The sequence below is a fragment of the Mobula birostris genome, chromosome 11, assembly GCF_030028105.1.
Source record: "Mobula birostris isolate sMobBir1 chromosome 11, sMobBir1.hap1, whole genome shotgun sequence".
NCBI classification, from domain to species: Eukaryota; Metazoa; Chordata; class Chondrichthyes; order Myliobatiformes; family Myliobatidae; genus Mobula; species Mobula birostris.
This window is the reverse complement of record NC_092380.1, coordinates 47,005,645-47,025,136: the sequence shown is the minus strand read 5'-3', so window position 1 is coordinate 47,025,136 and position 19,492 is coordinate 47,005,645. Positions and strand designations below refer to the sequence as shown.

The window sequence follows — 19,492 nt, the reverse complement described above, 5'->3', positions numbered from 1 at the left end:
TTATATTATATTATCATGTTTATTCTATTACAACTTTAAGCAAGTCTACAGGGAGTTTGGCCTCATCACGTAGGATATCAATAGCATAGCTCCTTAGCAGCTAGCCAGCTAGTTTAAATAACGTTAGTTATGCTGTAATGACACCTGCTAAACTCACCTCAACATGTCTTTTACATTTTAACCTACCATGGGCAATAGAAAAGCCACTGTTGCAAACAGTGCAGCCAGCAACACTATCATTATTTTTGATGTCGACTGTAAAGCCCGCCCACAGAGAAAACTGATAGGTCTACTTAGCAGGGGTCCGCAACATTTTTTGCACCGCAGACCAGTTTAATAGACAATATTCTTGCGGACCGGCCGGGCGCGGGGGTGGGGGGCAGGTGTTAATCACGACCGGAATATAGGTGATAAGTCAATAGCATCATAACATTTTAAATAACGTTTGGATATTAAACACACAGCGCATATTTTTCCCGTATGAACATATAAAATCATTGCAACACACCAATATCGCTGAATCAGTGCGAGCCCTGGGCTTGTTTTCCTGCAACAAGACGGTCCCATCGATGGGTGAGGGGAGACAGCGAAAGTCGAAGGGGATTCCTTATATCCAGTCTATTCCGCAATTTAGTTTTCGTTGCATTCATTGCAGAAGATTCCACTTCGCAGCGATATGATGTTGGAAACGGAAGCAACGTTTTCAGTGCTTTCGTGGCTAAATATCTCAGGATATTTAGCCTTGACTTTGATCTGGAATGCGGGCAGAGATGTTATGTCAAACATACTTTTCAGCCCGCCGTCATTTACAAGCTCGAGGAGTTGATCTCCTTCCTGAGCTGACATGGATACGTGTGCGTTCAAGTTCAACAGTGCGTGACAGGGAATGAGGAAAGGTGCAAATGACTCATATCGTTTCATATCGCCAAACCATATTGTTTCCTCACGGCCTGGTGGTTGCAGACCACTCTTAGCACGAAGAGAGACCAATCAGGATGCTCGCTCTCCCTCTCCAAAAAAATCTATTTCCGGGATATTGTATATAACTTCCAGGCGTCAGGGAGCCACTATCGATATGCAGGAGATTCCCAGATCTTCCGGGAGAGGTGGGATGTCTGCATTCCTCATAGTGTGCTATGAAGAAATGCACATAATTCTTAAGTGCAGTCTAGCCAACGTTTTGTAAAGTTGCAACATAGTGTCCCAACTTTTATATTTTGTGCCCCAATCCATGAAAGCAAGCATGCCATCTGCTTTCTTCACTTTTTGCCACTTTCAGAAAACTATGGAATTAGACCTGTAGGTCCCTCTGTTCATCAACATTTGCTTGTGATCTATCATTTACTGTAAATATCCCAGGCCTATTTGACTTCTCAAAATCAATCATTTTACACTTACTGAGATTAAATTACATTCCATCTGCCAATGCTCTATCCAACTTTCCAGACTTAGACAACTTTCCTTGCTATTCACATATTCACAATACCAAAAATGTTCTTGTCATCCACAAACAAACTCTTTATACTACCTACATCCACATACAAGTCATTAATAAATACCACAAACACTGATCTTAGTCAACCAGTCAGATAAAGTAATTTCCACCATTACCCTCTGCCTCTTATCACCAACCCAGTTAAACTTGTCTTGGATCCCACATGCTTTTACATTCTAGACCAGCCTACCACGTTAGACCTCATCAATGCATATCTAAAGTCCATGAAGACAATCAACATGTCTTCAACATTCTTCTTTGTTCTCTACAATAAACTCAAACTAATGAGGCAGGATTTCCCTCATACAAAGCCATGCTGACTATCCCTGGTCAGCCTCCCTCTGATGTACATAATTCCAACCCCTTAGGATTTTCGCCAATCATTTTCTCATGACCGATAAAAGGCTAACTGGCCTATATTCACCTCTGCCGGCCTTCTTAAATAAAGGGTCACCATTCGGTGTCCATCACTCTTCTATGTCATTTGTGATTAACAAAAATGCAAAAAACCTCCTTTAGGGTCCCAGCTATCTCTGCCTTTGCTTCCCAGAGCAGCTTGGTTTAAATCATCCAGTACTGAGAATTTATTAACCCTTTGGCATCCACCACATCTAACTCCTCCTCAATTCTGAGGATATAGGTTCCCGTCCCTGAACTCATGATCTTACCCGTTCTGCTGTGAACACAAATGAGAAGTACTTGTTCAGGACCTTACCCACATTGCTTGGCTTCACACATACACTACTTTTGTTCCAAAGAGGATCTAGTCTTGCTTTCATGCACCTGATATACTTGTGGAATACCTTAGGATTCTCTTTTAATTTTACCTGCCAAGGTACTAAGTAAGTGTGGGTGGAAGCCAGAAACAGAAGGGAGCAATCACTTGATTGGGAGTATTCTATAGACCTCCCAATAGCAGCAGATCAGGAAGCAGATTTTGGAAAGGTGCAAAACATAGCAATGTTGTTCTCATAGGTAACTGCAGCTTTTCTAATACTGATGTGTACCTCCTTAGAGCAAAAGGTTTAGATGGGCTAGAATTTGTTAGGTGTGCCCAGGAAGGATTTCTGACACAATGCACAGATAAGCGACCACAGGAGAGGCCATGCTGGATTTGGTACCAGGCAACAAACCTGGCCAGGTGACACATCTTTGGATGCATGAACATTTCAGAGACGGGGACCAGAACTCCTTGACTTGTACCTTTGCCTTGGACAGGGACAGGAATCGATGGTTTGGGAAGTATTTAACTGGGGGAGGGCAAATTATGATGATATTAGGCAGGAACTTGGAAGTATAAATGAGAACAGATGCACTCAGAGAAATGCACAATGGAAATGTGGAGGTTGCTTCAGGTGCACTTGAATGGGTTCTGGATAGGTTTGTCCCATTAAGGCAAGGAACAGTGAGAAACCATGGTTGACTACAGATATGCAACAAGTATACTCAAGGATCAGACAGGGCTCTTGAGTTACTAGGTAACAAGGAAGGAACTTAAGAATGGACTTATGAGAGCTAGAAGGGTACATGAGAAGGCTTTAGCGAGTGGCATTATATATGTATGTGGAGAAAAGGAGGGTGACTAGAGTGACAATCAGAGATAAAGAAAGAAATGTGCCTGGAGTCAGAGGAGATCGGGAGGACCTTAATAAATACTTCAGTATTCACCAGTGAGAGGGACTTTGACGAATGTGAATGTGAATAAGCTAATATGATGGAATATGTTGAAGTTAAGAAAAAGAACAAGTTGGAACTTTTGAAAAACATAAGGATGGATAAGTCCTGGGACTGGAGGGGATATACCCCAGGTTACCACGGGAAGCAAGGGAAGTGATTGTTGCACCTTTGGCAATGATCTTTACATTCTCACTGGCCACAGGAGTAGTCCCAGAGGATTGAAAGGTGGCAAGCAATGTTCCTTCTAAGGTGTGCGTGTGTATGTGCGCACACATCCTTTGCTACGAGCGCACAAAGGGTTGTCATTCTCTACTATGTTAAGTATATTTTACAATCGTACACAATCACAGTTCCTTTTTCAGTTTCTGATGCGGGCAGTGTTGACAACATAAAGATGCATGAATTCTGAACTGGCTTGCCCAAACCACACAAAGGGTGATAGTAAATAGAGTGCATTCTGCCTGGAGGTCAATGACCAATAGTGTTCTGCAGGGATCCGTTCTGTGATCCCTGCTCTTTATGACTTTTGTAAATGGCTTGGATGAGGAAGTGGAAGGGTGCAGATAACACGAAGGTCAGTGATGCTGTGGATATGTAAAACGTTGTCGTAGGTTACATTGGGAGATTGGCAGGATGCAGACTGGGCTGAGCAGAGACAGATGGTATTCGATCTGGAGAAGTGTGAAATGATACACTTTGGAAGGTCAAACCTGAAGGTAGAATACAAGGTTAATGGTAGGATTCTTAGCAGTGTGGAGAACAGTGGGTTCTTGGGGTCCATGCCTATAGAACCTTTAAGGTTAACACAAATGTTGATAGAGTGGTTAAGAAGGTGTATGGAGGGTTGGCCATCATTAGTTGTTGATTAAGTTCAACATTCATAAGGTAATGTCTCAATAAAACTCTGGAAGTATTGTGTTTAGTTCCGGTTGCCGAATTATAGGAAGGATGTGGAAGCTTTAGAGAGAGTCCAGAGGAGAGTTAACGGGATGCTGCCTGGATGAGTGAGCTCGTCTCATGAGAATAGGTTGATAGAGATGTGCAAGATGATAAAAAGTCATTGATAGAGTGGACAGCCAGAGACTTTTTTCCTGGGTGGAAATGGGTAATACAAGAATGCATGATTTTCAGGTGATTTAAGGGAAAAAAGAGGGAGGGGAAGTCAGGCGTAAGTTCTTTACACAGAGTATGTGGGTATGTGTATGTGCGTGTAATACCCTGCCAGGGGTGGTGGCAGAGTTAGGTATATTAGGAGCATTTAAGAAACTCTTAGATAGGCATATGGAAGAAAAATAAAGGGCTTTGGGGTGGAGGGGGGGGGAGAGGGCGGAAAGGTTAGCTTGATCTTAGAGTGGGTTAAAAAATCAGCATAACATCGTGTGCCAAAGGGCCTGTATTGTTTTATGTTCTATAATTCTTCACGGTCCTTTTGGTGCTTTTAATTGCTCTCTCTCTCACACACTTTGAATTCCAAAGAGACTTCTTTAATTCCAGTTGCCTCTACCTGCCAGACACATCCTTTTCTCCTGATCAAACCTTCAATACGCTTTGACATCAAAGGTAGACTTTCACACTTACTGGAACTTGCTGGCCTTGAACTCCTATCTTTAAGAGACTCCTAAATATCCACTGTCATTTTACTCACAACAGTCTCCTTTGAATCTACTTTTGCCAGGTCCCCACTTGCACTATTTAGATTAGCCTTCTCCCAATTCAAGACCTGAACTTAAAGACCAACTTTATCGCTTTGCATAGCTACCTTTACCTAGTTATTTGTTCATTGAAAGCAACGTTACAGGTTGTCAAGGTGGCTGTAAAGATGATTTAGCATGCTGGCCTTATCAGTCAGGACATGGTGTTTTGGAGAAGGGATATTATGCTGCAGTTTTACAAGTCATTCACGAAGCCTTGGAGTACTGTGTACAGTTTAGTTTACCTTGTTATAGCAAAGATGCAGTTAAACTGGAAAGAGAGCAGAAAAGATTTGCGAAGAGGTTGCTCAGTATACGAGGAGTTAGAGAGAGAGGTTGGCCAGACAGGGTCTTTATCCCTTGGAATGCAGGAAGATTAGGGGTAACCTTACAGAAATGTTTAAAATTACGATAGGTCTAGATAAAGTGGACTTTTCCCCCAGGTTGAAAAGTCCAAAAAGAGGGATAGGTTTAGGGTGAGCAGGGAAAGATTTAAAAGGGACCTGAGGGGCAACCTTTTTATGAAAAGGTTGGTGAGTATATGGAATGATCTGCCAGAGGGAAGTGGTTGAAGCTGAAACAATGGCATCATTTGAGAGGTTCTTAGACACATACATGGTGGGGCAAGGGTTAGCGAGATATGATCACCGTTCCCAAGAATTCCCTCACTGACACAGCCACCATCTTCTCAATTTGCTCTCTAAGATACTGCCTGTCAATAGAGGGGCTATGTATAGTATATGTTACCTCAAGAAAACTTCCTTGAACTTACTTAACAAATTCCACCCCATCTAAGCCCTTTGCACTAAGGCAATTCCAGTCAATACAGTTAAAGTTAAAATCCCTCACTAATATAACCATTTTGCTCATATACCCCTCTGTAGACAAGTTTCTGATATATGTGTTCCTCTAATTCCCGTTTACTATAGGAAGACCTTTTGGGTAACCCCACCAAAGTGATCAAACTTCAAAGTAATTTTTTTTTTATCAAAGTACATATATTTTACCATATACTACACCGAGATTCAGTTTCTTTCACACATTTACAGGGAAAAAGAATCGATTCTACCCTAGTCCTGACGAAGGATCTCGACCTGAAACGTCGACTGCACCTCTTCCTACAGATGCTGCCTGGCCTGCTGTGTTCACCAGCAACTTTGATGTGTGTTGCTTGAATTTCCAGCATCTGCAGAATTCCTGTTGTTTGCGATTCTACCCATATTGCTTCATTTGCCAATTCTTCCAGTATATCATATGTACGATCATTATGTTCTCTTAATCAATAATGTAACTCCCCCCGCCTTTGCATTTTCCTTTGTCATACCTGAAACTCCTATACCTATTTGTCATTATTACTCAAGAATCTAAGCTAATATGGAATTATAAAAAAATCTGTATGAACCACTTTATAAAAATGCTAAGAGAATGATCAGAGACTCAGAACACAGCTAATAATGGAAAGACCATAGCCATTCCTCTGGTGCCTACCACAAGCTCTGCCCCTGTTGATGCCAAAGTAGGTAATTACAGCCTTATTGTTACATGTCACTTGCAAATGAGCTCCCAATCTCATATCTGTGCTGTGTTGTTGACAAGTCATCCCCAAAGTTATTCCTGACTCAGCTGATCAACTTTAAATCCTCAGTCATTTCTTTGAAATTTTTAGGTGTGTGGGGTGTCTAGGGAGGGGTAGCACCTCTGGTTGGGGGCTTGCCCTGCCCTTTTTCAGGGCAGCTCGTCCACCTTTGGTCCCCACCTGGCACTCAGCTCTCATCTGTGGCTCCAAGTAGCTGGAACATGCGCAGCGGCCACACCCCGGTAAACCGTCTCGGCAGACGGGCCAAACCAAGTGAGGGTAGCTGACGGGTCTTTGACCCTCGGTGAGGTAGGGGATCTGCCTATCCCAGCATGTGAAGTCTGGCCATGGCGGATTGAGTGGAAGAGACCAATTAATGGTCCAACAGTCAAGAAGGCAGGCCCAGCAGGTGTTTGTGGAGCACTAAGAGCACGGCAAGGAACTTAGACGTCCTGGTCATCCACTACAAGAGGTGGTGATCTCACCTGGCAGAAGGCAAAGGCAAACCACAGCTGTAACCGGCCACGAACGTGATTTCCCAATATGCCAGAGCGGCGTGCAGGGAAATTGTCCGCTGACTGGAAATTCCAAATGCGACCTAACGATGACAACTATTTGAAAACATTTCAGTTAGCTTTTGTTTTCTCATCTCCACAAGTTTAAAATCTAACCAAAATGCCTAACCTAACAGAATAAGATCTCACTCACCCATCACTACTCGCCGACCTAGTCTGGCTTTCAGTTAAACATGCCTTGATTTTAAAATTCTCACCCTTGTTTTCAAGCGTACTCACTGTTGCGCCTGCACCTATCTCTGTAATTTTCACCAGCCCTGAGAGTGCTACCTGCACTACTTCAGTTCTGGCATCTTTACATGGCTGATTTTAAGTGCTGTACATTATGTAGCTACGTTTTCAATTGCCTAGGCTCGATACTCAGTATATGAAAGGGAATAGGTTACCGAGAAATAAACGGGACAATGGGATTGACAAGGTTGTTTAGAGAATTGGTATAGACCCAATGGACTGAAGGGACTACTTCTACAGTATAAGAAAATCTGTAGGTACTTCTATATTTTGCTTACTTCTTTTAAAAGTGATCCTATGAATTTCCTATGGGAGTCAAATATCATTTGGCCATACTTTTGTGAAAAACATTGGGACCTGTCATATTAAAGGTCATCTACATTCAGAGAAGGTGAAGTGGGTTCCTGGTGTTCAGTTCCTTCATACTAAGACTGCAATGTTAGTTAAAAGACGTATGTCAGATGAATTCTTGTTAGGATTAGGGAGGAAGGGAGGGGAAGAAGGGAAAGTAAAAGATAGAAAAAGAGAGGAAGAGGAAAGGGAAGAGGCAAAGAGAAAGAAATACATTGTAGAGAGCGGCAAAGAAATTTCATCTCAATAGTCATGGTATAGAAACATAGAAATTAGGTGCAGGAGTAGGCCATTCAGCCCTTCGAGCCTGCACCACCATTCAGTATGATCATGGCTGATCATCCAACTCAGAACCCTGTACCTGCCTTCTCTCTATACCCCCTGATCCCTTTAGCCACAAGGGCCATATCTAACTCCCTCTTAAATATAGTCAATGAACTGGCCTCAACTGTTTCCTGTGGCAGAGAATTCCACAGATTCACCACTCTCTGTGTGAAGAAGTTTTTCCTCATCTCGGTCCTAAAAGGCTTTCCCTTTATCCTCAAACTGTGACCCCTCATTCTGGACTTCCCCAACATCGGGAACAATCTTCCTACATCTACCTTCATGGATTTTTGATGAGTAGTTCAGTGTTTGTTGCAAAGCTAAAAAAACATTGTAGTGCTATTTTGCACATTAAAATACCCTTAAATAATCCAGGAAGTATCTCTGTAAGTCTGTATAAAATAGCAGATTTGGGAATGAAGTTACCTATATTATCATTAGTATAATTTGATTATATTACAGTGGCCTTTGGCCACTGGGTTAGTATCAAATACAAATATTTCACTTGCTAGGTTTTTTACATCCTCCGTATCAATGCAAAGCAAGATCTCATGTGGTTAAATAAAAAACTTATTAAATATTTGATCCCATTCTATCAAATTTGATTCATAAAATCTTACCGGAGCCAATGGCTGTCCTGGGACGGAGACTGCTGGAGTGGAAGGTCTATCATATGGAAGGGCACATGGTGCTGGTTGAGGTGCCTTCAAATGAGGCTGAACAGGGGCAGCAGCTGTTGCCATTTGTGCTGACGTGCTGCCTTTTTGCTTCAATATATTCAGGGCGTCCCTATAAAATACCAAGATAGTATGTCATACAAAGCAAGCAAAATTTTTAAGGCTTATGGATACCTCCTGGCCCACAGATCCATTATGAAAGATGAATACAACTGCCACTCATACTCAGCATCAAAGTGGTTTCATGTAAGTTGCTTAAAGCTTCGTTTATCAGGCTGAACGTGGAAGTGGTCAGATAAGCAGGAAAGCTGATTCAGGCAGCTCCAAGTACAACAAAAGGAATTCCTTCACATCTTTCTAACCCTATCCTCCCTTAAAAATGCTTATCAAACTCAGTCTTTGAAAAGCTTTTGATCAAACTTCCCTGCGTTCTCTTTGTTGTTTATGTCTCCATCGCTCTTTCTCATATTGCAAATGTTAAAGATACTTTGAAATTGAAGATTACATTGACATATCTTATCATCCAGACAAAATCTTCACAGTATTTACATAATAGCTGTACTTTTCCACTTCTCCAACAGTTTAGGAGAACTGCAAGTCTAAAAAAATAATTCTTCCATTGTTTTGTAATGGGACCTCATCACACACTCCTTTAAAGCTCATTCCCAACCTTGAAAGTCATAGCGAGGACTAGGCCTCAAGCCGTGGTGTTATCCATTTGCAGCCACCCGGGGGAGGCGTTGGAGTCAGTGCTGCCCCCCCCAGTGTTCGCTCAGCAAAAGACAAACTGGATTGTGTCCAACAGCAGACTGCTGTAATATTCATGGACTCAGGAACTTGGACAATTTTTTTTTGTGTGACTGTATTTTACTGTTGTCTTTTATGTGCTTGCTATCTGATATATGTTATATATACCACATGCTGTGTATGACTGCTGGTACTGTTTTATATCTTGGCATCAGAGTAAAGCTATTCTGTTTGACTGTATACATGGGTATTCATGTATGTTTGAATGACAATTAAACTTGAATTTGAACTTGATTTTAAAAATAAGCGATCAACACTTTGAACATTCCTCCAATGCGGACACCATGAGCTTTCATCAAATCATGGAGAATGGCAGAAGATGCAATGTAATCGCAACTGTATCTTGGGCCTTGTACTTGTAGCATGGACTCAGGCTTCAACTGGAAAAGCAGAGCTACAGCTTGCTTACTGAAAATTGCAGACCTGGCAGTGGGTAGCACTGTTAAACTGCACCAGCACAGAGTAAGCCACACCAAAGCCTGTATGCTCACTGCATCTTTAAAGAAGGGTACAAACAATTAAGGCAAGAAAATATGCTTCTTGTTGTCAGTTTAAGTAGAAGATTTTGGTGAAGAGTATCAAGATTAAACTGCCTTCCATGTGCTAAAACTATTCATGTTAATATCAGCCAAGATAAGGGTTTAAAGTGCAGGTTAATTGAGATCATCCAACTTATTTGGCTGAAAAACCTCACTGCTCTTCAAAAAAGTCATAACATTTAATTTAGAATGAACAAAATATTTCCTGTATGACCTGGCTTTAAAAATATAACATTCATCATACGATGAATGAAATTTTCTTTAAAAAGATCATCCAGAATTTTCTATTGTTAACAGCTGTCTTTTGTACTTTAACCTTGAGCAAACTAGGCCTGAGATGGAGTATCTCATTAACATTCATGTTGAGTTATAACAAGAAAAGTGGTGCAGGGAGTAGGACGGCAGGGGCGGGGGAGAACATATCATAATGAGGGAAGAGGGGATCAATAAGAGATAGCATGAAGGAAGTAATGAAGTGGCTGGAGGTGGGAAGGGAGGAGATTGTCTTGTGTAGGTTGGCTGCTGGTACTGTGAGAGCTGGGGCAAGAGGGTAGAGTCAGATCATCAGTTGGCTGTGGTCAAGAGTTGGACTACATAGCTGTAAACCTTAAACTTCAATGTTGTTTTGAAGAAGTACCAATGCACTAAAGTTTCTCTATGGTGCCCAGGCAGAAATTTTCTACACAAGTGCAGTGTGAGAAGTTCAATATAAAAATTAGTTATGGCAAAAGCGTGACATTAAAAATATTGCTGAAAGAAGAATTTTTTTAAATTATTTAAATAATAAGGCTTGAAATTTTCTATTGCATTTAAATATTAAAACCTTGTCAGTTGGAGAGTGTTCTTGATCTGCTTAAATGGTTAGAAATAGTAAAGTTAGTTAAAATCTTCACCATTCAGATGTTTTACTTTCATACCAGAATTGGTTTAAAATCAAAGAAAAGACCTGGAGGGTTCACCTTCCTGTGCTGGACAAGGCATTCAATGTGAAGCAGCCTTGTGCAGTTATTGCTTATTTAACATATCAGTCTCAATGGAAAAAAACATCAGGTGAACCTAATATTTTGGAAAGGTCCTGATTTAATTATTTTTAATATGAGTTTAAATATTATTTTAAAATTAAAGCACTGCTACATTCTACGGAGTCGATGCCAGCTACCTTACTAGTCAGAAAATATGAATATTTTAAGAGAATTTCTGTCTGGAATGCAGGCAGTGAAATGAGTGCAGATTGTACCCATCTTGGTAAATGTTTTCTCTCTTGTGAGTTCTTACCCAAATTCACTTGCCTGTTCCAAAATGCAACAACTACCATGTGACAGTGAAACTCTGCAGTGTTTTAAACTATTTTGTTAATAAAATACATTAGTTTTAAATAACATTCTTAGTAGTAACAAGTTTGATTAAGAGAGCTGAATGTATGCTTAGCTCTTGGTAAGTTTTTATAATCACCATTAGCTCTTTAGTCCAGAAGCAACTTCATTCTCTACCTAATGGTAAATTATTACCTGTTGCCCACAATTCCTCTTCATTCATGCATAAAGGTGTAGATTTCAGTTTGAGGCTTCAGCAGCCTCTTGCTTGAGAGTGAAACTCTCAGAAGGAATTAAGGCAATTTTGTTAATTCAAATATCCAATCTGACCATGTGCAGGTGCAGAGCTGCATTGTCCAATGGATAGATACTGCACCTAATACATCAGCATCTTGACAGCTTCTTGTTCTTTTCTTAGACAAAGCCCTCTTTTAAACTAATTCACAAAGCAAAACATATCTTTCCATGAGTTAGAAATAAAAATTTAACGCAAGGAAAGAAACTATTACTAAACACCCAGCTTCTCTCAGCATCAAGGAAGCAGATTTACATTCAGATGACCATTGGTCTAAACTTAAAGCAAAGGGCTAGCAGGAGATGCAAAACAGACAGACAAAAGGAAAGTCAGACATACAACTACATAGTGAACTTTACTTTCTGCACCGTAAAAGGCAATGCAATAACACAATTAATATTTTGGAAATTTTTCATCCAAAAGTCTGAACAATAACATATTTAACTTACAGATGTTATTTTTAAGGATATTAAGTATGGCGAGTAAAGAAGTCATGCAACAAAAGAATTAGTACTTACTACAAGATGTCCATCTTTCCACAGAGGACAAAGCTTTACCCATTGCTGAAATGTCCTTTGGTACCTGTTTTGCTTAATAATGCACATGGGTGTTCAAGCCCATTAACCTTTCTAAATTTTGTGCCATAGATTAAACATGTGTTATATTTTATTTTTATATTTGCAAATACTAAGACACTTCTTTATTTTTTCAATCATTCCTTTTGTGTAATCAAAAAGCAAACAATTCAAAGCATGTGATACAACTGTTAACCGTGCAGAAATAATCTCAGCATTAGTCACCTCAGGATCAAGGGTTAAGTAGAATCATCTGACCACTGGTTAAGATTTCTTTCCTGAAATCAATGTGCAGAAGTTAATTCTTGTTGGACATATTGTAACTAAAACTCTGCAGTTAACGAAAGGAGCAGCTCATTGTCCATCACGTTTTTAATTCCGTAAGATGACTGACTACACAAATGGAAATTCTGAAGTTTAGTTTTTTTTGGTGAAGTGATAATTTATAGAAATGTGATGTGGGAACTCTGAAGATGAAATGGAGCGCCGCCTGCTGTTGAAATTGGGAAAGTACAGTATATTTTTCCCTCTTTTTACAATAATCTGATGGGGATGGGATGAGTGTCTGATCCGGGTATATCTAAATCTCTGCTATAACATTCTGAAGCAGCTTAATGACCTTTAGCACATTCAAGTAATCAAAGTGCCATTTACAATAAATAACATAGCCACCTTGCAGGAAACTGCAGGGTCTATCACTGAATTAGCTCAAGGCTAAGGAGGCATTGGTATGCAAAAATCAGATTATTTCAGCACTTCAGTCAGATGTTTCATTACCATTTTGAATGCTAATAGTAGTGAAATAATTGTTTCAATTCAGCTGACAAAGTCAATGCTTTAACAAACTTAAAACAAAAAAATCTAAGGAGACATTCCTAGTCCTGTCACACATCAAATTTAATTTTCATCAGTAAGTTCATCATCATCATCATCATCAGGTGCCATGTCCAGTTTGAGCTTTGACTGCCATGGCCCACACACTCTTGTTTCAGGTCAAGTGGATCAATTCACTGGGATTCATTTCCAGTTCTCTGGCTGCTGTCTCCATCATCATTTGTCTCTGCCTTCCTTTGCTTTAAGCTACACAATTCAAAAGTGTATTTAATTAAAATTCCACAAGTATTCTGAAACATAGTATATATTAAATTTCTACCAGAATCATCATATTAAAGCTATCAGAGTGGAACTTGCTTGCCTCTCTATCAACCCATCTGATTAACCAAAATGCACTGGTTTTCTGATGTGGATCTGAATAATTTACCACAGAAGATACTCCCATTGATTAAGCTGTTACTTCTGTGTTTTTAAATAAATTAAACTTTACATTCAAAAGACTTACTGTTAGTACTTGCTTCTATGTAATTGTGCTAGATTAATGAAAAGATATTGGCAACTGAGCTTTCATACATAGCAACAGACTTCAGTGATCTTCAATGCACAACCAGCCATTTTACTACAGGCCACCTCAAGTTACCAATGAGTGACTGATGGATGTACCTTCACATATGAGTGAGCTCCCATAATGTTATTAAATTAAAATATCTGACATATGTATATACATTTGTTCCTACAAACAAATGAACTAGTTTCCCCTCTTTCCACTTTTAATATTTGTTCTTCTGTATCAGTCACATGCACTTTTGATGTCATTCATTACAATACTTAGTGTATGGTTACCATATCAAGTTTATATGTTTTCTGACTTAAGGACAAAATTAACTAATGGATATCTGTAAAAACAGAACCCATTAATTACCAGGGCCTTTACATGTATAATAAAGAGTGCAGCAAGGTGGAGAAGTTAACTGGGAGCTTTGAAAGTGAGGCTAGATCCAAAGGATTAAATCACAAACAAGAGAATGCTGGAAATCCAAGCAACACACACAAAATGCTGGAGGAACTCAGCAAGCCAGGCAGCATCTATGGGAAAAGAGTAAACAGTCAACATTTCAGGCTAAGGGCTATCTTGATGAATAGTCTTGGCCCGAAACGTCAACTATTTACCATTTTCCATAGCTGCTGCCCGGCTTGCTGAGTTCCTCCAGCATTTTGTATGTATTCCAAAGGATTAAAACCCAGTTTTCTCTTTCAAATGCTAATCAACTCCTGCATATTTCAAGCATTTTTAATTTCTACTGCAGATTTCAATACTTTTATTCTCTGTAATGGGAGTGAAACTGTATATTGTATTCATCTTGACAAGTGTGATGTAGTTTGTAAAATCAATCAAAGCTTGTACAAGGTAAATGAGAAGGCCCTAAGGAGGGTTGATGCACAGAGGAACACTAGGGTAGAAACTCATAGCTCCCAAAAGTAACAACACAGATGGACGTGATGGTGAAGGAGGTAGTAAAGGCAGCATTATGGCAAACCAACCTTGTTAAGCTGTGACATGGAATATAAGAGCTGCAAAGTTGAAAATACTGGTGAGTACACATCATGAATATTGTATGCCGTTTGGATGTTACAGTTCTGAAAGGATGAGACTGCTCTGGAGAGAGTACAGAAGAGATTCACCAGAACGTTGCCTGGGATAGAGAACATCTCAGTTATGACGAGAGATTTGATAAGCCAGGTTTGTTTTCTTTGGAAGGGTGATGGGGTAGTCACAAGGAAGAGGGGAGGAATCCTGATAGAGATATGGGACATAAATACAGAGCAGTAAACTTTTCCCTGTGAGTAAAGTATCCATAACCAGAAAGCATGAGTTTAAGGTAGGAAGTAAGAGGTTTAGTGGAGTATCACATAAACTTTCTTTCATCCAGAAGGTGGAATTTGGAATGCACTACCCAAAAGGGTGCTGAAGACAGAGACTTTCAATATCTCATAATTAGCAAGGAATACGAGGTTATGGACCAAATGCTGGTAAATGGGATTGGTATAGTATGTCCCATCAGGCTCAGTGACAGCTTCTATCCCACGGCTATAAGACTATTGAAAGGTTCCCTGGTACAATAGTACGAACTGTTCACAGTTTACCTTGTTGTGAACCTGCACCTGATTGCTACCTGTAACCTGTAACTGTAACACTTTATTCTACACTCCATTATAGTTTTTACCTCATACTATCTCAATGTACTGTTGCAATAAATTGATCTGTACTAATAGCATGCAAGACTTGTTTTCCATTGTGCCTCGGTAGATGTGACAATAAACTAATTCACTTGAGTCTGCACATACAAGGTGGGCTGAAGTAACTAATTCTGGGCTGTGGAAGTCTAGCTCTAAAAACAACATCATTTTAAAAATTATCACATTTGAGAGCACATTCAAGCTATAAATTAGTTTGAGTTTGAAATATATGTAAATAAGCTTTCCAGAGTTCGTATTTTTGGTCTCTGTGTCTGTGCCAAACAGGGCAGTGCTACATGGAGTGAAACAGAAAGATGGTCACCCACTAAGACACCTGTCTACATTAGCCAGCTCATGCCTGGAAACATCATGTCTGTGAACAGATTGCCATCTGAATATCTTATGGTATAAAAGACAAGAAAATTGCATCAGGCTGGATGCATTCAACGCTAACATTTGACTTGGGAGTAAACAAAAATTCTAATTACTAAATTGGGAGAAAATACTCAACTGTTTCTTGCAATACATGGTGGAAGAGAAGAATTCAATCTAACCCACCTTAAATCCCACTTCTGCTCAAGACAAAGGCTGTGGGTACTTCAAAGTTGCTGGTGAACACAGCAGGCCAGGCAGCATCTCTAGGAAGAGGTACAGTCGACGTTTCAGGCCGAGACCCTTCGTCAGGACTAACTGAAGGAAGAGTTAGTAAGAGATTTGAAAGTGGGAGGGGGAGGGGGAGATCCAAAATAATAGGAGAAGACAGGAGAGGGAGGGATGGAGCCAAGAGCTGGACAGGTGATTGACAAAGGGGATATGAGAGGATCATGGGACAGGAGAGACAGTTGATTGCATACTCACTCTGTCTCACTCTATCAGTTTGTCTCCCTCCTTGTATAATCAATCCAGGTTGTGCAGAAGGAGCCAGTTCATTCATTCAGTATCTTAGAGGTCAAGGGATTGAATTTTCCTGAATGTTAAATAATAATGATCACCCTAGGTGGTCATCTGGTGACTGAGCAGGAATCTTGTTTGTTACCCCATTCAGAGAGATCATTGCTAATCTGTATCTTAACAATTTACCCTCGAACATAATCTTTGCTGTCTTTGCTAAAGCAAAACTCACTAACTGTCCAGTATCCACAGCCAACAACAGGAATTCCGCAGATGCTGGAAATTCAAGCAACACACATCAAAGTTGCTGGTGAACGCAGCAGGCCAGGCAGCATCTCTAGGAAGAGGTACAGTCGGCGTTTCAGGCCGAGACCCTTCGTCAGGACTAACTGAAGGAAGAGTTAGTAAGAGATTTGAAAGTAGGAGGGGGAGGAGGAGATCCAAAATGATAGGAGAAGACAGGAGGGGGAGGGATGGAGCCAAGAGCTGGACAGGTGATTGGCAAAGGGGATATGAGAGGATCATGAGACAGGAGATCCGGAGAGAAAGACAAGGGGGGGGGGGGGGGTAATCAGAGGATGGTCAAGGGGTATAGTCAGAGGGACAGAGGGAGAAAAAGGAGAGTGAGAGAAAGAATGTGTGTATAAAAATAAATAACGGATGGGGTACGAGGGGGAGGTGGGGCATTAGCGGAAGTTAGAGAAGTTGATGTTCATGCCATCAGGTTGGAGGCTACCCAGACGGAATATAAGGTGTTGTTCCTCCAACCTGAGTGTGGCTTCATCTTTACAGTAGAGGAGGCAGTGGATAGACATGTCAGAATGGGAATGGGATGTGGAATTAAAATGTGTGGCCACTGGGAGATCCTGCTTTCTCTGGTGGACAGAGCGTAGGTGTTCAGCAAAGTGGTCTCCCAGTCTGCGTCGGGTCTCGCCAATATATAGAAACCCACATCGGGAGCACCAGACACAGTATATCACCCCAGCCGACTCACAGGTGAAGTGTCACCTCACCTGGAAGGACTGTCTGGGGCCCTGAATGTTGGTTAGGAAGGAAGTGTAAGGGCATGTGTAGCACTTGTTCTGCTTACAAGGATAAGTGCTGGGAGGGAGATTAGTGGGGAGGGATGGGGGGGACGAATGGACAAGGGAGTCGCGTAGGGAGCGATCCCTGCGGAAAGCGGGGTGGGGGGGGAGGGAAAGATGTGCTTAGTGGTGGGATCCCGTTGGAGGTGGCGGAAGTTACGGAGGATGATATGTTGGACCCGGAAGCTGGTGGGGTGGTAGGTGAGGTATGATGGCATGAACATCGATTTCTCTAACTTCCGCTAATGCCCCACCTCCCCCTCGTACCCCATCCGTTACTTATTTTTATACACACATTCTTTCTCTCACTCTCCTTTTTCTCCCTCTGTCCCTCTGACTATACCCCTTGACCATCCTCTGGTTCCCCCCCCCCCACCTTGTCTTTCTCCCCGGACCTCCTGTCTCATGATCCTCTCATATCCCCTTTGCCAATCACCTGTCCAGCTCTTGGCTCCATCCCTCCCCCTCCTGTCTTCTCCTATCATTTTGGATCTCCTCCTCCCCCCCTACTTTCAAATCTCTTACTAACTCTTCCTTCAGTTAGTCCTGACGAAGGGTCTCGGCCTGAAACGCAGACTGTACCTCTTCCTAGAGATGCTGCCTGGCCTGCTGCGTTCACCAGCAACTTTGATGTGTGTTGCTTGAATTTCCAGCATCTGCGGAATTCCTGTTATTGGCTGTGGATACTGGACAGTTAGTGAGTTTTGCTTCAGCAAAGACAGCAAAGATTATGTTCGAGGGTAAATTGTTAAGATACAGATTAGCAATGATCTCTCTGAATGGGGTAACAAACAAGATTCCTGCTCAGTCACCAGATGATCACCTAGGGTGCTCATTATTACTTAACATTCAGGAAAATTCAATCCCTTGACCTCTAAGATACTGAATGAATGAACTGGCTCCTTCTGCACAACCTGGATTGATTACACAAGGAGGGAGACAAACTGATAGTGTGAGACAGAGTGAGTATGCAATCAACTGTCTCTTTTTTCTCTGCCTCACTGTCTCTGAAATCTGCAGCAAATGTGTCTGACAAATGTGGATGGTAATTAGATCAGTGCAAATTTAGAATCCAGTATTCACCTGGGAGATGGCACACATTCAGGGTTACCATCACAAAAATCCCATTATCAGTGGCTAATAATAGCGTTTGTATTATTAGTTACAGCCAATTCACTGTTCAAATCTGGGTTTTGCAAGACCTCAAATATAAGATGAAACATAGTACAGGAATATTTTTCTGGCTTAGCTCTCCATCAGCAATTCTTATCTCCTCGTGATCTAAACTAGTGTGCGTGCAAATATAATGATAGCAGAAAATTCTCTTTCCTGAAAATCATAAATGTGTCCTTGAGGTCAGGTATGCCTGTATTAGCTGTCGCCATATTGCCTTAGGGACACTTTAAGGTCATTACCGGGCTACACAGTAAATTACCCCAATAATTTATCATTGCTCAGTTGCAGAGATTGACAGCTTAATGTTAATTAATGTCTCGACCAGAGTCATTTAAAACTGGGTGGATTATTTGTAAAACACTCAAGGCAACTTGCATGTCATATGCACTCAACATAAATATCTAAAAAAATGTAGTTCCCTGTATTTAAAGGATGACTTTTTAAAAAATCCACATTTTAAGCTTCCAGGTAAAGACTTAAAATGAGGCATATCCAATTTTCACATTTCCCTGAAAACATTAGTCACTCTGCAGTTTCATGAAATATATTCATATGGAGTAGGAAGAAATTCTTATTCGCAACTTTTAATAATAACAGCTCTGGAAAATCTGCCTCCCCTTTAACACCACCTGCAGGCTTATGCAAGCTGTCGTTTCAGAATGAAACAGAATTTGCTTCAGCTCTCACTGACAGTTGAGACTTGAATCTAAATTTAAATAATTGGCACATGATTGTGTTTATCAACTAGCTAACAAAAAAATCCAATTCAGACATGTAGATATTCAGATATTATAGTGCACTAACTGTTACTCAAACAAAATGCCCAGAAGCATTCAATAACTGAGATTATTCTTTCCGGGGATGAATTCAGGATTGTGCAGATCAGAGATGTCTTTGGAGTATATTAATCTCTCTCATGAATGCAATGCTGTACAGTGGACATCCAGTAATAAATTAAAACAAGTGAAGTCTTTGTATGAAGATTTTCCTGAGCAGATGGAAAGAAAAAACACTTAACTTCGAATATAGAATAGTACAGCATAGGAGCAGGCCTTTCAGCCCACATACCATGTCTATTCCAACCAGAAAGTAATGTAAAGTAATCCCATCTGCCGTGTATGAGGCGTATCTCCCTTTTACCT

General features: G+C 40.8%; 1 protein-coding gene across 1 annotated transcript in view; it reads right to left on the bottom strand.

The window, feature by feature from the left end:
* The window catches only part of pdhx (pyruvate dehydrogenase complex component X), a 236,851-nt gene that overhangs the window by 107,566 nt on the left and 109,793 nt on the right, over positions 1-19,492 (bottom strand). The window contains exon 6 of the mRNA XM_072272177.1: positions 8,541-8,709. Within this exon, the coding sequence (XP_072128278.1) occupies positions 8,541-8,709 (169 nt within the window). The remainder of the gene's footprint in view (positions 1-8,540; positions 8,710-19,492) is intronic.